The sequence below is a fragment of the Neofelis nebulosa genome, chromosome 3 (genome assembly GCF_028018385.1).
Source record: "Neofelis nebulosa isolate mNeoNeb1 chromosome 3, mNeoNeb1.pri, whole genome shotgun sequence".
Lineage (NCBI taxonomy): Eukaryota > Metazoa > Chordata > Mammalia > Carnivora > Felidae > Neofelis > Neofelis nebulosa.
The window spans coordinates 70,406,554-70,425,605 of NC_080784.1; the positions used below are offsets into that span (position 1 = coordinate 70,406,554).

General features: G+C 40.4%; 1 protein-coding gene across 6 annotated transcripts in view; it reads right to left on the reverse strand.

Annotated features, from left to right (window-relative positions):
* FNIP2 (folliculin interacting protein 2) overlaps positions 1–19,052 on the reverse strand; it is a 132,286-nt gene that overhangs the window by 37,298 nt on the left and 75,936 nt on the right. For all 6 annotated transcript variants that reach the window (XM_058721020.1, XM_058721023.1, XM_058721024.1 and 3 more), the window contains 4 exons: positions 18,477–18,548; positions 9,174–9,303; positions 877–1,078; positions 343–431 (listed from right to left, as the gene is read on the reverse strand). In XM_058721020.1, coding sequence (XP_058577003.1) covers positions 343–431; positions 877–1,078; positions 9,174–9,303; positions 18,477–18,548 — 493 coding nt within the window. The remainder of the gene's footprint in view (positions 1–342; positions 432–876; positions 1,079–9,173; positions 9,304–18,476; positions 18,549–19,052) is intronic.

Sequence of the window (19,052 nt, forward strand, 5' to 3'; positions counted from 1 at the left end):
AGTTAATAGTGTTTACTCGTAGGGCTTTTGTGAGGATGACATGAAATAATGAACAGGCTTATAAGAGACACATAGATATTAGTTTTCTCCATTCACCTCATTAAAAGCAATCAAAGACTGTCAGGCAGCAGTGTGGATTATGTGGTGCTGTGTGACTTAAACATTCCGCTCTATGTGATCTGGTTTTCCATCTTGAAGGAAGGAGCTGCTAAAGTGACCAGTAATTGCCAGCCCCTAAATTCTTCCAAGTAATGTCTCCATGTATCTCCAGATCCATGGCTGCCACCGCTACTGCCACTTATAAATTTATCCTGTTGGATTTGCCAGACTTTGTCAATGTACCTGAATTCTCCCAGAGCTTCCATCAGACGGCTGACATAAAACTGGACACGGAGACTTGATTCTGCTATCTTCCTGCAGGAGATCATGGCCTTCATTGAAGAGAGAAAAAAATTTACTTTCTGAGAAGAAATTCCTTTATAACTGTTTACCACTGGGCATTTATTAATAAAATACTATTATAATGAAAACACTCACTGTAGTAATGACTTAAGTCATCAGAAAGCAGTCATTTCCTTTCCTAAAACAATCTAATGTCTGATATCTAATATCAATGTATTAAAGGATCTATTACTGTTGCAGGTGATTTAAGTTCTCTAAAAAAGGGATCTGATCATAAACCATGAGATTCGACCATCTTAAAGCCCTATAATCACTTCTCTATTTGACACAAGATTACAGTCTTTTTTTTTAAAGATATTATTTTTAAGTAATTTCTACATGCAACATGGGGCTTGAACTCACAATGCTGAGATCAAGAGTTGCATGCTCTATTGACTGAGACAGCCAGGTGCCCCTAGATTACATTCTTATTACCTTTTCGATTGCACTCTTCAGCCTGTTCATGTGAGACTCAAAAAGGGGGAAATGAGAAAAAAAGAAGTCCTGGAAATTCCTTTGTGCTTCTTCTTTCTCACACAGAGAAAAGATGATGCTTATGGCAATTTTCTTCCTCCGAACTATGGCCGGATTAGAACTACAGGTTTCTTCAGCCAGGCTGAATGTTTCATCAGTTGACCTGCAGGAACAGTAAGTTTGAAAAGTTGCCATACATCAAAGAATCACACTGAAGATAAACTGCAGTACCAGGGGATGCCATTCAGAAAGCTAATGTGAACACTCAGGAGTCTGAACCAAGAGTTTCATCTACTTGGAATTCATTCTTTTCTCTAATTCTGTCATGAAAAATGGAAACCTCAACTTACCACAGCGTATTTAACACAAAAAGAAACTCAAATAAAAATTAAAAGTAACCTTAAATATCCTCTTGTTAGACTCTTAGTCTTTTTCCCTTGGATAATTTTACATCAGATTGGTGGTATTTAGGAAGGGGTGAGACACATCTGGTCACTCAAAACAGAGGCCCTTTGTTTTGGTTGATAGATAGCAAAAGATAAGAACATTAGAAGGGAAATGATCCTGTGGTATTCTGTTTAACCAGTGCATCATGTTTGGAACTACTGGTAGTTGAGGCTGACTTTCCCAAGGCTATTAAATCCATTACATGAAGTTACTCCAGTAAATGCTCAGATTAAGCCACGCAATTGATTAAGCCCTCTGGGAAACCCCCCAAGCAGAAAGACTTCTCTCTCTTCTGTGTAAATTCTTAAAAAAACTTAAGGTTCTTTTGAGAGACTCCGCTTCTATGATAAGAGAATCATGAAGCCAATAAATTATGAATATATACTCAATTTGTCTTAAGGGGGAAGACTCACAAATATGGCCTAACCCTCTTATTTAGCTATTCTGAAAAAAACAGCATAACTAGCACATAGTTACTAACAGCAAAAGCGAAAATAATTTTTTTTCTACAAAGATACCAAAAGGAAAGGACATAATATATTGCAAATGAAAGCACCTTGCCTGGCACACCGTAAGTATGCAATTAGCTTTCTCTTTCTCACTGACTTCACCATTTAGTCTTGTATATCTGCAGAATATGGGAGAGGACTGCTTCCTCTATTTTCTTTACCACAAATTACAATAAGGCAATTACTTATGCTTGGCAGGATTCAAGGCAGCTGGCCTCCATACTCTTGATCTTAAACTTGTTTAGTGCTCCACTCATGGCCTATAATGTTCCTGTGATTTTGAACATATCCATACCTCTGAAAACATGCATGCATAAAAAGTGTTTTGGTCAGGAAAGCCGTTTTACTTTTAAAGGAAAGGGGACAGACATCTTGTTCTAACCTCAGGAAAGATATGCTACTGTTTCTGTCAACTTCAAACAAGATCCCAGAGATGTAGATGTGGTTGATTAGCCAGTAACAGGCGCTAACAGACATGCCACTGGCAAGGCATGATCTCCAGGTACTGTTGTAAATGCTGTGCATTATAATAAACCATCAACTGTTTTCTCTGAAAAATCCCTAGATCCTAATCATCTGCTCATTAAAAAAAAAAAAAAAAAAAAGACCCTGAGCCTATCTTAGAATTTTAATTTCATACAAAGAAATTCCATACGGTAAATATTCTCCTTTTCCAAAGTACCTGTACTATAACTTTGTTTTTTGCACCAGTTTATTTCTATTTTATATAGGAAGTTCTGAGATTATATTTATCAACACTTTCTCGCAACCTTTTCTTTTTTTGTCTGGCATCTCCTACTTCTCTTCTTTTCCCAAAGTAAAATGACCATTTCAGTCCATTTATCTTTGGCCAATATGGTCCTTAATAATGAAATTGTAATAAACACTTAACCCTATGCGTTTTTATGCATCGTCTTCATCTCTACCGTATAAACAATAGCCAACTCTGTCTTAACACAGCACAGAGTGCCACCTACTGAATTTCTGAAAAACTTCCACAGCTACAATAGCCCTGCGTAGCTCTTACTTGCTTCACTGTGTCTGTCTAATGCATTCTATTTTTGGGTGGGGGGAGAGGTGGGGAAGAGTAGAGGGAGAGAGAGAATCTTAAGCAGGCTCCATGCCCAGTGCAGAGCCCTACTCGGGCTTGATTTCATGACCCTGAGGTCATGACCCGAGCCTAAATCAAGAATCAGATGCTTGGGGCTCCTGGGTGGCTCAGTCGGTTTAAGTGTCCAACTTCAGCTCAGGTCATGATCTCACAGTTTCAAGAGTTCGAGCCCCACGTTGGGCTCTGTGCTGACAGCTCAGAGCCTGGAGCCTGCTTTGGATTGTGTGTCTCCCTCCCTCTCTCTGCCCTTCCCCGCTCATGCTCGCTCGCTCACTCTCTCTCTCTCTCTCTCTCAAAAATAAATAAAAATATTTTTTTTAATGTAAAAAAAAAATAAAAAAGAATCAGATGCTTAACCAACTGAGCCACCCAGATGCCCCTCTCTCCACTGGATTCCTGGATTCTAATGCAACAGAGCTTCATTCTGAAGTCTTAGATCAACTGTGCAAATCAGATCATACAGTACTATAATTGTATTTTAAAATTATTCCACAATGAAAGAACATTTCAGAATGTTTTAAAACATTTGAGTATGTACCCAAATACTTCACCGTATCTTCTCACCCTCAAATCACCCTGTAAGGTACACAGATCTTTTTGCAAATGTGGAAACTGAGGCAGGGTGATTCATCAACCTGCTTCAGGAACAGAAAGCTTCTTAGAGACAATGCTGGCGCTAGAACCCCGGGTTTCTGTCTTCTGGTCTGGGCTCATTTCCTAGACTCTGGAAAGGAGCAGGGACTCTGCCCCATGCCTGATCCGTCTGCTGCTGTTCACGCCATCAGGTGCATCCTGCCAGTTGGAGCACTGCCAGCAAATAGCTGGGAGAAATCCCATCAGCTGACAGGACTTCAAGTCAAGGAAAACCCACTGCTATACTCTTAATCTTCTCCTTACAAAAAAATCAAGTAGAATTTTGTTGACACTTATGAATAAGCACTTACATACATTATTTTTACTTCAAAACCATAAATAAAGCAAAAACTATGATTATGTAAGTGCACCTCAATCATCTATAATTAATATCACCACTGCTTAGTTTGTTTTTGTCAGCTTTGAATTTAATTTGAATGTATGTATTATATTGGAACATATGAAACTGCCATTTTTATAGGTCAAAGAACAAACCCGTATCAACTTTATATGGTTGGTTCAATTTAATAAGTCGAATCAAAAGCCCTTCTGGGAAATTTAATACCTCAGTCCTTTAAGGTTTCAGTAGCTTCACTAAGGGACGGAATCTCTGCAGTTTCTCTTCTATTATAGGCAGTACTTTCCCACCAGCCGGTAAAGGTCCAAGCCCAACTCCCCAACCAGTAACCAAAAGTTACCGCCTGGCACAGCAGGGGGCCTGGAGACATGAGTATCCAGTGTGGAACCAACTGCTAAGGACTGTGAAATCATCCTTTCCATCTTTATCTGTTAGGAAGTTTTTGATTACTGTGAATTTTCTCTCAAAGCCAGATGCAATCGTGTTTTTGGTACCCACTGTTCTCCTAACATAAAAAAACTAATTTTCCTACCTCCATTCCTGCCAAAAGTAAGAAATCAACTGCAGCATCTTTAAATGAAGGGATCTTCATAGGTACAGTGATCGATTCAAAATGTCAGCCACATTTATATTCTCTGTGTGCCAGCTTCATGGGCATGAGACCCCACTCACACAGAGCCCTGTTCCCAGATGGGCCCCAGGCTGGATTTAATGTATTGCGGTTGCCATCTTGAATTCTTGGTAATTTTATCTTTGAGCCTGTATTCTGTAGGTAAAGTCTGATGGGACAATGAAACATGTGAGCGAGCAGTGAAGACACCAGGCTGCAGAGTGCACAGTGGGCTCCGGCCTAAGGGCATGCAACCCAGCCTCTGAGCAACTAGCTAGGCAGTCAGGCACATGCCCACGTGTCTGAGCAGTCCAGGGTAGCAGGAGGCCCCAAAGCAGCAAGCATGGGACCTGGGCTCAGACTGGTGGCTGTGAGAGCAGCAGCAACCACAGCCATGGGAGAGAGCAAAGACCTGGGTAGTGCCATGACCCACTGTGCGAGGCCAGCTAGCCCATCCATCATCGGAACCTGTCCCTGTAGAGTCTGCACAAATATTTAACTCTGACCCAAGACCCAAGACACTGAATTATCACAAAGCACCCTCAGTGGACATTGCAAGAAAGTACATCCAGGAGTAATCAGAATTCTTCAGAGTTTACCATCTACAGTTTTGAAAAGTACAGCAACATTACAAAGTATATATCTACAGACATAGAAATAGAAATTTTGTTTTAAAATTTTTTTTAAAGTTTATTTATTTTTGAGAGAGACAGAGACAGAGCATGAGTTGGGGAGGGGCAGAGAGAGAGGGAGACACAGAATCTGAAACAGGCTCCAGGCTCTTGAGTTGTCAGCACAGAGCCCGATGCGGGTCTTGAACCCACGGACCGTGGGATCATGACCTGAGCTGAAGCCGGACGCTCAACTGACTGAGCCACCCAGGCGCCCCATAGAAATTAAATGTAAAGATTGTTGCACCGGACAGAGAAAAAAACCCATTGTTTTCATTTGAAGTTTCAGATAAACAAATTATTAATAAGAAAGCCCATTTAAAATTAATTTTCCTGGAGCGCCTGGGTGGCTCAGTTGGTTAAGCGTCTGACTTTGGTTCAGGTCATGATCTCATGCTTTGTGGGTTCAAGCCCCGTATTGGGCTCTGAGCTGATAGCTCGGAGCCTAGAAGTGTGCTTCAGATTTTGTGTCTCCCTCTCTCTCTGCCCTTCCCCCACTTGTGTTCTGTCTCTCTCTGTCTCTCAAAAATAAATAAATGTTAACAAATTTTTTTAATAAAATAAAACAAATTTTCCTTACAATTGAAGATGCAGCGATAGAATGAAAAAACAGGTATTTTGAATTATATACAACTCATGAAGAAACTCAGTTGCTTGTAAGACTTTCATGAGTTACAGTAAATGTCAGAGGAGACATTAAAATAACTTTGTATAAATTTACATTTAAAATTAAATTCAGTCTTATACAAAAATGGATTTGTGCGAAGAATTAAATTTTTTTAGAAAAACTGTTCCACAAGAATCATCAGATCTGGATGCAATGAAATTTATATTTTGAAAGTTTATCAAAAACTTAATCCAATGTTTTCATAACGCATAAAGTTCCAGTAACAGTTACATCAGCAGAAAGATCTTTCTCAAAATGAAAAATTGTCAAAAATCATTTGCCATCTCGCATTTGCCAAGAGTGACTAATGCTGCTTTCAATTATATCAATTGAAAGCAAAGTTGCTAAAAAGTATAAATTTTGATAACCTGACAAATGAATATAGAAAAATGAGCCAGAAAAGACTTATGATGAATCAAGATAGCACATTATTATGTAAAATTATGACGCTGAAATATTAATTTTGCAATCTATAGTTTTTCTTCATATTTCACTATTATTCCTATTATATTTTGTAAGTAAAATATTTTTTTAAATCTTTACATTTTAGTACCTTTAATAGTACTTTTCCTTACTTTTTGAACAAAGGGGCTCTGCATTTCCTTTTTTTTTTTTATTGTATTTTGAGAGAGAGAGAGAGAGAGAGAGAGAGAGAGAGAGAGAGAAGGCAAGCAGAGGAGAGGGGAAAGGGAGAGGGAGAGAGAGAATCCCAAGTAAACTCCATGCTCAGCACACAGCCTGTTGCAGGGCTCAACTCCATGACCCTGGGATCATGACCTGAACCAAAATCAAGAGTTGGATGCTCAAGCCACTGAGCCACAGAGGCGTCCCTGGGGGCATTTTCATTTTTGAACTAAAAATACTTATTTTAGTTGTAAGTTCATTAGAGATTCTTTAGTTTCTAAAGCCAGATCTCAATTCAAATTAGAATGTTGAAGAATTTTTAGAGGAGTGAGTTGGAGAATGCTATTCAACTTGAGATTTAATCCTGAAGGGATGGAAAAACATTTTTAGTAAAGAGATGCATAGTGGCGCCTGGGTGACTCAGCTGAGTGTCCGACTTCGGCTCAGGTCATGATCTCACAGTTTGTGAGTTCGAGCCCCACGTCAGGCTCTGTGCTGACAGCTCAGAGCCTGAAGTCTGCTTTGGATTCTGTCTCTCTCTCTCTCTCTCTCTCTCTCTCTCTCTCTCTGGCCCTCCTCCACCCATGCTCTGTCTCTCTTTCAAAAATAAATAAACGTTAAAAAAAATTAAGAAAAAAAAAAGAGATGCATAAAGCAGAAGATTTCTCAAGACCTGTCATTCTCTTCAATCACAGAAGCTGCTGTAATGGCAGGGAGGGCGGTGGGATGCCTTCTTTTGACAACTGTAGTGATGGTAATGATAATGATGGCAATAAATGCAAGTAAGTCATCCTGACTAGTATTTTCTGTCCCATGTCTTGTCTTAGCTTGACTTGACTTGCTGTATCTCATTTAATTCTCCCAACAACACCATGAGGCTGGTACTAGCACAAATAAGGCAGATGCCAAAGCAACACTTTGAATCCAGACTAATTCACTGTCACGTACACCTAGTGAGTGGCAGAGCTAGGACTTGTCCTCACACCAAAGTCCGCCATTCCACTCAAAGTCCACCAACCACCAAACAGTTCCTCAGCGAGTGAAGCAGCTATATGTTTTTCTCTTGGCCCAGCTTGCTAGGATTGTGAGAATAACAGAAGAGAGGCAAGCAGCCTGACATGTGCTATACACACACCCTAACCCTTGTTTCTCAGCTTGTTCTTTAAGTACCATCTCCTCCATGCATGGCTCTGCCATGCCCCCCATGACCACCAGCAGGTATTCTCTCCCTCCTCTGAGTCCCAAAGTGCTTTATGCCCCGCCCATGGCATTTATAGTTTAACAGCTTTATTAAAAAATTTTGATGTCTATTTATTTATTTTGAGAGAGAGAGCATGCACAAGCAGGGTAGGGGCAGAGAAAGAGAGAGAGAGAGAGAGAGAGAGAGAGAGAGAGAGAGAGAGAGAGAGAAAGAGAAAGAGAAAGAGAAAGAGAGAGGGAGGGAGGGAGAGAAAATGCCAAGCAGGCTCCATGCTGTCAGCACAGAGTCCAAAGTGGAGCTCAAACTCAAGAACCGTGAGATCATGACCTGAGCCAAAATCAAGAGTCGGACACTTACCTGACTAAGCCACCCAAGAGCCCCTACAGTTTGTCTTTATGCCATTATTTATGTGCATATCGCCTTCCCTACCAGTCAACAAACTATACTAGTAGTTCACAAATGCAGGCATGTAACTGAATCATCTTTGCACCTTCACAGATCCCTACACATGGTGATTACTAGCGAACTCACTAAATCAACCAATTTACATGTGAATTTTTATAGGTACAACCTATAGTAATTCCCTTTAAGGTTTTGGGTTGTAGGAAGAAGAAAGTGGAAGCTACTGATGTAACATCCTAACGAGCCAACAATGTGTATTTTGCAAAACAACTAAACTTTATTTTTTTTTTTTTTTTTTTTTTTTTTTTTTTTTTTATTTATTTTTGGGACAGAGAGAGACAGAGCATGAACGGGGGAGGGGCAGAGAGAGAGGGAGACACAGAATCGGAAACAGGCTCCAGGCTCCGAGCCATCAGCCCAGAGCCTGACGCGGGGCTCGAACTCACGGACCGCGAGATCGTGACCTGGCTGAAGTCGGACGCTTAACCGACTGCGCCACCCAGGCGCCCCAAAACAACTAAACTTTAGAACTAAAATTCAACTGCAATGAAGGCAGAATATACCTTGAAGCCATCTTTATAATCAGAGTCGTGACCACTCAGTTTAAGAATTTAAGTTTTATGAAAAGAGTATGTCCCAATCCTTGAGTTCACAGGTTTCCAAAGACCACATTGGTGTCACAGTAAGCCAAGGAAGAGATTTATTCCACCCCTCTAGCTCCCAAGAGCTGTATCTGGAAGGGAGCCAATTCAAAGAGAGAGAACACTCACCTTAAATAACACCAAGTCTAGCTCGTACACGGCACAATGACCCAGATTATTCCCCAGTGTCTTCCAAACCAGATAGCTGTTTGGCTTCTGTATTTATTCTTTTTATAAAACTTATCACTTGCAAATTTTCAGCCTAAGCTGAAGCTAACCAAGAGGTCTTAGTTCTTTTTCCACTGACAACAGGTGAGTACTGCCAGTTTGTTCGAGCTGCCTGCAACTAGTACCTTTCTCGGCAAGAGCAAACTTGCAACTCACCTCCTTGGAATGATGCCATTTTCCAAACTTGTTGTCTGACTTCGAAGCCAGCGGCGCTGGTAACTACTGGAAGAGGATGTGGAGGAGCTTGGAGATGGAAAAGGCGTAATCAAAAGGCTGCTAAGTGAGGCTGTGGGGAAGAAAATTTGAAAGTTCAAAGTCCAGGTAAATGAATCCTCTCGTAGCTACACAAGTGACCTAAATTTTCGGGTTCTACCAGCCATATCCAGCAGGGGGAGACTATGACTTCTCTCTTACAAAGAAAACATCCTTTAAAAAGGAAAATAAATTTAAAAAATAGGGATTACAGACATAGCAACTGCATCAATCACGAGGCCCCACGTTAAAAAGGCAACATAATTAATACTAACTTCATCAGAATGTAAATGCAGATTTCCAGGACAACGGTTCACACAGCATCATTGTTATATACCTGATAACTAATGTCATATACAATGTTTATGGACATATATTTTCTCCTTTTAACTACTTCTTCATTCTCTATTTTGAGGTGAAATCTAGGCAAATAAGTGGTTCCTCCACATAGTATCCTCTCTCCAATCCCCTATCTCCAAATACACAATACATATTTATGCTCCTTCCCTCCAGCAACCAGCTCCCCATTGCCACTTCCTTGGCTGTGAAAAAGCAACCTCTAGTCTTAAATATATTTTCTGCTTGGATTACTTTTTTGCCTCAGAGCCTCTCTCTGCTTCTTTCGTCTACAAAGTATTAAATGCCTGCACTTAGGCTTTCAGTGTGAGCTGACATGCCAGCCCAGACTTCTTTAACAGGCAGGGAGGGACCCGTCCCTTTCAGGCTGGGCAAAGGCATTCTTACAAAGCAGAGCTGCTTAATGGAGGTCTACTCGTTTGGAAGAATGAAAGAAGACAGACTCTTTTCCTTTTACTTTCCTTGGGCTAAGGAATTAGACACTGAAAAGTCAGTCCAGTGGAAAAGAAAATGGGGTGCTATGTTGAAAGCTGGTCAATGTTTTCAGAAGCAGATCACAGGACAAAGGAAATTGATTTCAGGACACATAATATATTATGCTAACGGATATCACTTGATAAGGCAATTTCCCATATAAAGTTTTACATTTTAATTTATGGTTTCATAGGCAGATGTAAATAACCTGACTCCCTGACCTGATTTCTTAAATACCCCAGGAGTTACTTGGCTGTTAGTCAATAATCAGTCAGCAAATGCTGGAGTGTGTACAATGTGCCAGGTGCTGCGTGTGGCAACTGGGATACACTGGTGGACAAGACAGACACACATCCGCCTGCATGGAGCTTCAAATCTATATGAATAGCAATGAACTTGCCAGGCTACAGAATTAGATGCAAAACAACTCAAGGTTCTTTGCACAGCAGAGGTGCGTGACATGGTTTTCTTCTAATTTAGTCACTATTCATAACAAATGTGTTTGGTACATCTAAATCAGCTTTGCATCCCTGTATCCAGCCAGGACAGCTCCTTGAACACAACAGGCAATAAATCGTTAGTGAACGTATGGCACTTCTTCACTAAAGTATCACCCAGATGTGGCTGGCCCCAACAGGCTTGCCTCTGTTCTGACCTGGTTTCACCCTGAGGCTGGACTTAACTGCCCAAAGTCAAATCCTTATTTGAAATATCAGTGGTGGGTAATTTTCCTGACAATGTCGAAGGGAGATAGAAGAGAGTTCTTCCTCAAAATCACACAAAACTACTTAATAAAAAATCCCAATTAGACATTTGTGCCACATCCTCAAGCTCTAAAAGTCCCCCATAAGGTACACAAACTCTTCATTCCCTATTCCTAAATCTTCAGGGTCCCCTGTCTCTCTCCCTGACTTATGCTGATCAATTCAACTTCTTGGCAGGTGGAGGACAGGGCTGAGGGGCAGTACTTGTTTCATAAACATTTTTTTCCCTGTCACAGAGGCAAGATGGAGATGACTCTGAGGGCCAAATTTATTCTGGAAATTAAAGGTATAGCTATATAATTCAGTTTAATAAACTGAGTAAAAGCCCAGGCTCCTGGTTCAAATCCTACCTCTGCTACTCACCAGTTGTTACATGTAACACTTGGGCAGTTTACTTAAACTGTTAGCTTTCTCATCTGTAAAATGAGGACAGTAAAATACCACACCTCAGTATTTTCCATGAGAACTACAATCTGCTAGTGAATTGTGAATTATTTAGTGAACTGACACCACCATTAAAAAAAAAAAAAAAAAAAAGCGGGTGCCTGGGTGGCTCATTTGGTTAAGCATCTGACTCTTCATTTCAACTCAGGTCATGATCTCACAGTTCGTGAGATGGAACCCCACACTGGGCTCTGTACTGACAGCGCGAAGCCTGCTTGGGATTCTCTCTCTCTCTCTCTCTCTCTCTCTCTCTCTCTCTCTCTCTCCTGCTTGTGCATTCTCCCTCAGAATAAACATACTTAAAAAAAATAAAAAATTAAAAAGAAAAAACACAAGAGTATATTGCAGTGCTATTAACTGATGAAACTTTTGTTATATATAAAGATGTTTGTTACTGGATCATAACATAAAATGCATTAGTTAGCATGAACTTCAGACAAAAGAAAAGTTTGAAAAGCAGTGACCTATTTCATAAGGTTCCTGTGAGGATTAAACAAATCAATACATGCAAAATACTTATTAGCCCCCACAATAAATGCTGGCTATTTACTCCCTCTGATAATTCTTGGAACAGGAAAGCTAAGTATACAACATTTTGGAGTACTAAAATGTTATTAGTTCTGATTAGCTGATTATGAAAACAACCTAGGATTTGTAATAGACACGTGAAAGGGAAGGGAAACAATTAAAAAAATAAAACACAGAAGAGAATAATCCTTTCTCATTATAAAATACCGAATAAAATTTTTTATGGTATATAAGTGAAATATTAAGCTAAAGTGCTGGTTTAGTGCTATCAAGCATTTCCTTATCAAAATATGTTAATACTATTTAATATGATTTTTATGTTAAAGTACTATGGTATATCATTGTCAATCACACACAATAGGAAGCTATTAATATAGTTAATAACTCTCAAATGGAAGAACAGCCCTAATTTTGGTCTACAACTCATTGCCATTTTCATGAGAAAAGGGTGGATTCAGGTAACTGTTTCATTAACGTTTAATGCATTTGGTAGTTGGCTAGACTCTTCTGTCTCTTCTGCAGCTTGGACTGGCACAGGTCTATGTGTATTTGGAAACAATCCCGTCATAGTGAGAAGACTAAGTTAATGTGATTAGGCCCCTTATTTCCTCTCCGAGTGCATCTTATACCACCCGCCCTTACTACATTCCAGCTTCCTTGCTATTCCTATACACAAAGCTCCAAAGCCTGTTTCCACTCTCGGTTTCTGCACTAGCTGTTCCATGCCCAAAATGCTCTTTGCTCTGATCTTCATGGCAATCCAGTCAGCTGAACATTTCACCTTCTTGGAGAGGCCTCCCACGAGCACCCCATATGTTCTACTTTTCCTCAGTGTAAGTGCTTGCCTACATTTTACTATCTATTATCTGTGTTTCCTCTATTAAATATAAACTCCATGAGATCATGGATCAAGATGATCCCTGATCTATCCCCATATCCTACGAAAACGCCTGGCACATAAGATGTTCAAGAAATATTGCTGCATGAAGAGTGAGCAAATGGTTATGGGAAGAACAGCGATGTCTGTCTCAATCGGTAATTATGACAGAAACAAAGCATTAGGGAGGCAAATTTCTACAGAGAATTCAAAGTGTGAGTTCGTTAAAAGTTTCCTGCGGTCAAAGCTGTACGCAGAGCACTTGGATTTTCTCTTTTTCCTCCCTACCCTCATTTCAAAATATTCTTTTGTTGTTGTTGTCGTTTTGTGGTGGTAGTGGAGGCGGTGATGGTGATGGACAGCAGTAGTATAGCTCTGACCCTGAACACTTTTTATATTTGGCACAGAGGGCACTACATCCAAAACACAGCAATCATCTTTTTTTGCTATAACACTGACGGTACTTCGCTTAGAGTTTTTGCTTCAACACTTGAAAAATACAAGGTTCCTTAAAGTGTACCAGTTGTATTTCTCATTACAAAGGAACAGAAGCATTTTCAAAGGTCAATTAATACAGCTGTGATTATTGTCGGATAGGAAAATGCCATTTTCAATAAACCAAATAAATACATTAATTGGCAAATCAAATTTTAGTTAACACATCATAGTTACCAAACCACAGAGTGATTTTAAGACTATATGGGGTCCTCAAAAGTGTCCCAGGTCTTTTAAGTTTTAATAAAATTCCTATCAAGTTCCTTCAGTGGAAAGACAAAGAAAATGTCTTCACCACCACGATTTCAAAACACTTTAATTTTTTTTGTTTGTTTGTTTTGAGAAAGAGAGTTTGTGAGCAGGGGAGGGGCAGAAAGAGAGGGGGACAAATGATCTGAAGGAGCCTCCGTGCTGCCAGCAGTGAGGCTGACGTAGGGCTCGAACTCAAGAACTGGGAGATCATGACCTGAGCCAAAGTCCAACATTCAACAGACTGAGCCACCCAGGTGCCCCCAAACACATTAATTTTTAAAAATAGACAATTTTTTAGGGTAGCTTTAGGTTCACAGAAAAACTTAGTGGAAGGTACAGAGCTCTGTCCATATAGCCCCTGCTCTCACATACACAGAGCCTGCCCCATGATGAATATCACACACCAGAGTGCTATACTTGACACAGCTGATGAACCAACACTCAAACATAATCATCAGCCAGAATCCATAGTTCACCACAGAGTTCACTCTTAGTGTTGTACTTTCTGTGAGTTCCAACAAACGTGAACTGACATGTACCATCTACTACAGTATCAATGAAAATATTTTCAGTTCCCTAAAAACCCTCTGTGCTCCATCTACTCATCCCTCCCTGCCCCTGTCCCCACTCCTGGTAACCACTGATCTTTTTACTGTCTCTACAATTTTGCCTTTTCCAGATGTCACACAGTTGAACTCCTATAGTAGGTAAGTCTTCTCAGCTCAGCTTCTTACGCTTAGCCATATGCTTTAAGTTTCTCTCATATTTTGTCCCAGTTTGATAGCTCATTCCTTTTTAGCACTGAATAATATTTCATTGAAAGCACCTTAAATTTTAATTCCTTAGTTAGGATATAAACTCTAGCCGAGCCTTGGTGATCAAGCCTCTACAATTATGTGCCAAGTTATTTAACCTTTGTATGCCTTTTAATTCATAGTCTGTAGTCTAAGAATGAAGTGCCTACAAAGACTTTTACGAAGAATAAAAATTCCATTGGTTCTTTGCTCTTCCATGTAAGTGAGAGTTATTTTGTCTGGCTTCACAAGGGATTTTAATCAAAATTACACTGAATTTATATTTATTTGTGAAACTTCATCTCTTTCTCCATTCATTTAAGTCTTCTTTTAATAAAGTTTTAAAATCTCTCCATAACTGTATCACACATCTTTGTTTAGAATTATTCTGGATCCCTAGTTTGGGATGCTATCTGCATTGCTTTTTTATTCTAATTTTTCTTAAACAGGTAGTAAGAATGCAAATGTAGAAAGGAAAAAGCTAAAGCAAAAGAGTCAGCAAATTTGTGAAATGGAAAACAAACATTCATGCCAGGAGAATAACCAAAGGTCTGACTTAAAATATGAGAAGTATAAAGAAATGAAGAAATGGAGTTCTGTCCAAGCTACATTACAGACTGCCAAGTTCATATATAGAAGGCAAGGCAAAGCCCAAAGTAAAGGCTTGAGAGTAATGATGTAACAAGACATTTTTAGATTGGGACAGTTTCTTACATAGTCTGTGGAAAGAAGAATAAACCAAAAGTGCCAGTCCCCAGTGATCCCTGCCTCACACGCCAAAAAGGACAGTACTGACACAAAAGGGATCAGATGCCCACACCCTGAGTTGTAGGAGGCCCTGGTGCTGGGGAGCAGTTGGAGACCACAGCTCAGCAATTCTCTAGTCTGCACTTCTAGTCTCAGGTGGGCAGGGCAGAAAGCTCCAAACCTTATCTGAAGCCTGGAGGTGATGAGACAGTTTCACAACAATTTCCCAGGGGAGACAGAAAGTGAGTGGGAGATGATGTCCCAGCATCTCCTTGGGGCCTCCCATTCTCTTGTGTTCCCAGAGGAGCACAATCAGTACCGCCAAGACTCACATGAAGTGAGTTCAAGCCTTTGCCTACATTTATACACGCAAGGTCAACGGGATGCCATGGCCTTTCTCCCACACAGACAACAAACAAAGCAGTACCCTCCTTGACTCTTGCCACTCTTTACAAAGCACTCTATCAGTTAAATCAATGAAGAATTCAAATCCAAATGGGATGTCATTTTGCATTATTCAATGGTGACACATGTTGTAATAAATAGTCTGACTCCATTTTTTGATGTCTGACTGCTGATACCTTTTAAGCTTCTCCTCTCAAATCTCTTCCTTGTCTGCTCCACATCTGGGCAAGGTGATGAGAAAGCCTAGAGGCTTTCTCCTTTGGAACCACTAGGAAGTTCAACCTGTGTGTGGAAGCCCTCACCCTGGCCCTACCCCCAAACCATCATAAAAACCTGAAGATCATCTCCTTTCCCTTTCTCTCAAGGCATTTTCTTTCTTTTATTTTTAATGTTTATTTATTTTGAGAGCAAGAATACGTGCACACGTGGGAAGGGGAGGGGCAGAGAGAGGGGCATGGAGACACAGATTCCAAAGCAGGCTCCAGGCTCCAATTTGCCAGCACAGAGCCCGACGCGGGGCTCGAACCCACAAACCATGAGATCGTGACCTGAGCTGAAGTCAGACGTTTAACCGACTAAGCCACCCAGGCACCCCTCTCAAGTCATTTTCTAACCATCTTGGGAAGCCCATCCTGCTCTCACCAGAAAGTGTCATTACGTGAGTGATAAATATTTTCATATCCTCTTGCATGTGTGTGGTGTCATTAGTCTCGACATCCAAACCAAATTTGGGGTGGGGTCCACCCTGTACCTGCAGAGTGGCCAAAACACATGTCCTAGTTGAATACTATGATGATGTGTATTCTTACACTGAAGGTTCATTTCAAAACACTTGAATAAAAATGTTTGAGAATACACGTTAAAGTTTTTCTCATACTGATCTTCTGCCTATTTTACTACTTTTTTTTAAAGTCAATTTGTTTATTTTGAGAGTGAAAGAGAGAGAGAAAGCATGTGCATAAGTGGGGAAGAGAAAGAGAAAGGGAGAGAGAATCCCAAGCAGGCTCTGCTCTGTTGCTCTCAGCACGGAACCTGAGGCAGGGCTTGAACTCAAGAACTGTGAGATCATGACTTGAGCCGAAGTCAGATGCTTAACTGACTGAGCCACCCAGGTGCCCCATGAGAAATTTCTTTTTAAAAGGAAGTTTCCTTTAGCTAATTTTACTGGGAATTTGCTTGTTGAGTATTGAAAATAAAATCAGAGGAAGAAAGGTGTCTGTGGAGGTAAATCCGTCCACCTCTGCGGGAGGGCCTGCCAGTCACCCTCTCTTCTGTCCTAGAGTCAGGCTGATCTAGATTTTATCTTAGCTACCCCTTCTCTCATTCCTTCAAGGCTTAAACTTTTCTAATACTGCTTTTAAGATCTCTCGGTTTCTGCCTTCGTACATGATTCCGCTATGATTTTTGATTTGTGGTTTAGATCTGAGGTAGATTCTGTGCTGTAGAAGAAGGGCAGTGAAGCAGTGATCTGGAAATGGAGGCCTTGGAGGAGTGTGGGCTTTTTTGCCTGATGCACACATCAGACATGCAGCCTCTGCCTTCCACTAAAGACTAAGAGCACCCCACTGGTTTTACCAGTGATACAGGACACCTTCGCCAAACAGGCCAGCCAGTCAGGGCCTCAATGCCTTTCTTCCTTGCCTTCCTTTCATTTCTGTGTCCATCTCTGGCCCTTAGACACACCTCAAAGGAGTCCTCATGTTGCTTTTGTGTGGTACCAGGGTCCTTCATCCCACTCGGTACAACTCTGCTCCTGAGTTATTAAATGAAATGTCATTTGTTACTGAATCCCCTTCCTTTGTTTATGTATGTCACGTATAAAGTACACTGGATTTTATTTATAATGAAATAAAAACGATTGCTTTTGGTCTTCATAATCTTTTTTTGTAAACTTGAGCATTGAGCCATTGGTCAGAAATATAACTCCTGTTGCTTAGACGTGTATCATTTTCATTTAAAGCAATTTTTGTACAAACATGAAATCTGAGAAGCTAAAGAGTAACTTATGAAATGCTAAAGAGAACACTGTTTTTAAATTTTAAATTTGATTTGTATTCAATGGTCTTAGGAGAATTTCCCCATTCCTTAGGGGGTGCTGTCAGCATTCTCTACTAGAGGAGTAGCTGAGCTTTGAGCTACATCAGTGCATCAGTACATCAGTTCCTCAAAGGCTGTGAATGTGTACTGAAGATCTTAACGTCCCAAAGCTCAGCTCCCTGCCCTGGTAGGGCCCACCTGAACAGGGCTGGCTGGCACTGGAGCTATTTTTGTTAGGGTTGAATTTCAAGGCAAGAAGAAATGGGTACCACCATGGAACCAGAATCACTCTCAGTCAAAATTGCTGTCTTAGGGGCGCCTGGGTGGCTCAGTCAGTCTGACTGGCTCAGGTCACGATCTCAGTTCGTGGGCTCCAGTCCTGCGTCAGGCTCTGTGCTGACAGATCGGAGCCTGGAGCCTGGAGCCTGGAGCCTGCTGGAGCCTGCTTTGGATTCTGTGTCTCCCTCTCTTTCTGCCCCTTCCCCCATTTGCACTCTGTCTCTCTCTCAAAAATAAATAAACATTAAAAAAATTTTTTTTAATTAAAAAAAAGGAAATTTCTCAAATACAATATAGTCTCTTATGAGTTCAGGTTTAGAAAAAACTAGTCCATGTTGTACAATCACTCCTAGATGCTGTATATCAACGTTCTGGATCTTCAGACACATGAGACTACTTCAGAATATGGAAAAGGAGGGGCGTCTGGGTGGCTCAATCAGGGAAGCGTCTGACTTCGGCTCAGGTCATGATCTCACAGTTGGTGGGTTTGAGCCTCACGTCAGGCTCTGTGCTGACAGCTCAGAGCCTAGAGCCTGCTTCGGATTCTGTGTCTCCTTCTCTCTCTGCCCCTTCCCTGCTTGCACTCTGTCTCTAATATAAATAAATATTTAAAAATTAAAAAAAAAAAAAAAAAAAAGAATATGGCAAAGGAAAAAAACCCAGAAGGTGAGACCTGTCTTCTATTTTCCCACCTACTTCATCATTACAGATAGCTCACTCTATCAACTAAACATATAAAAGGAAGTGCAAATACCTGATCTAGCAATACCGCTGTCCCGGTCTTCATTCTGTCCTCTGCTTGGCATGTCAACTGGAGTGCTATGTGCTAAGATAAAGGCAAAAGTAACAATGTTATTGAACTTCCAAAGAAGGCCTTGTTTAAAAGCCACTACAGTAATTTTTACATTTCAAAGTAGGCTACTGCTATTGGTGATTGGCATACGTGTATATATGAAAATCAACGAGAAAGCAAAATTAAATACATAAAACACAATGGTGAGAGTAAAAACAGAACCAAGTAATTACCTGTCTTTACCCTACTGGAGCATAAAAACTTGTTGGAGTGGTGCCTATTTCTAAAGCAAACTGAATAATAAACTATTCATGCAGTTGATAAAATGAACAAACATTCTCAGGCAGATACTTCCAGCCATTGTCCTCATTATTAGTAATATTTAAATAGCACTGTATTTTCAAAATGCTTTATAATCAGTTTTATTAGTAACTATAGGCAACTTAGGAAACAGAAATATTTGAATACCATTTCATAAATTTAAAAAATGTTTCTGTTTATAACCCACTCTCTTGGCAGATAAAAACCCCTTCATTT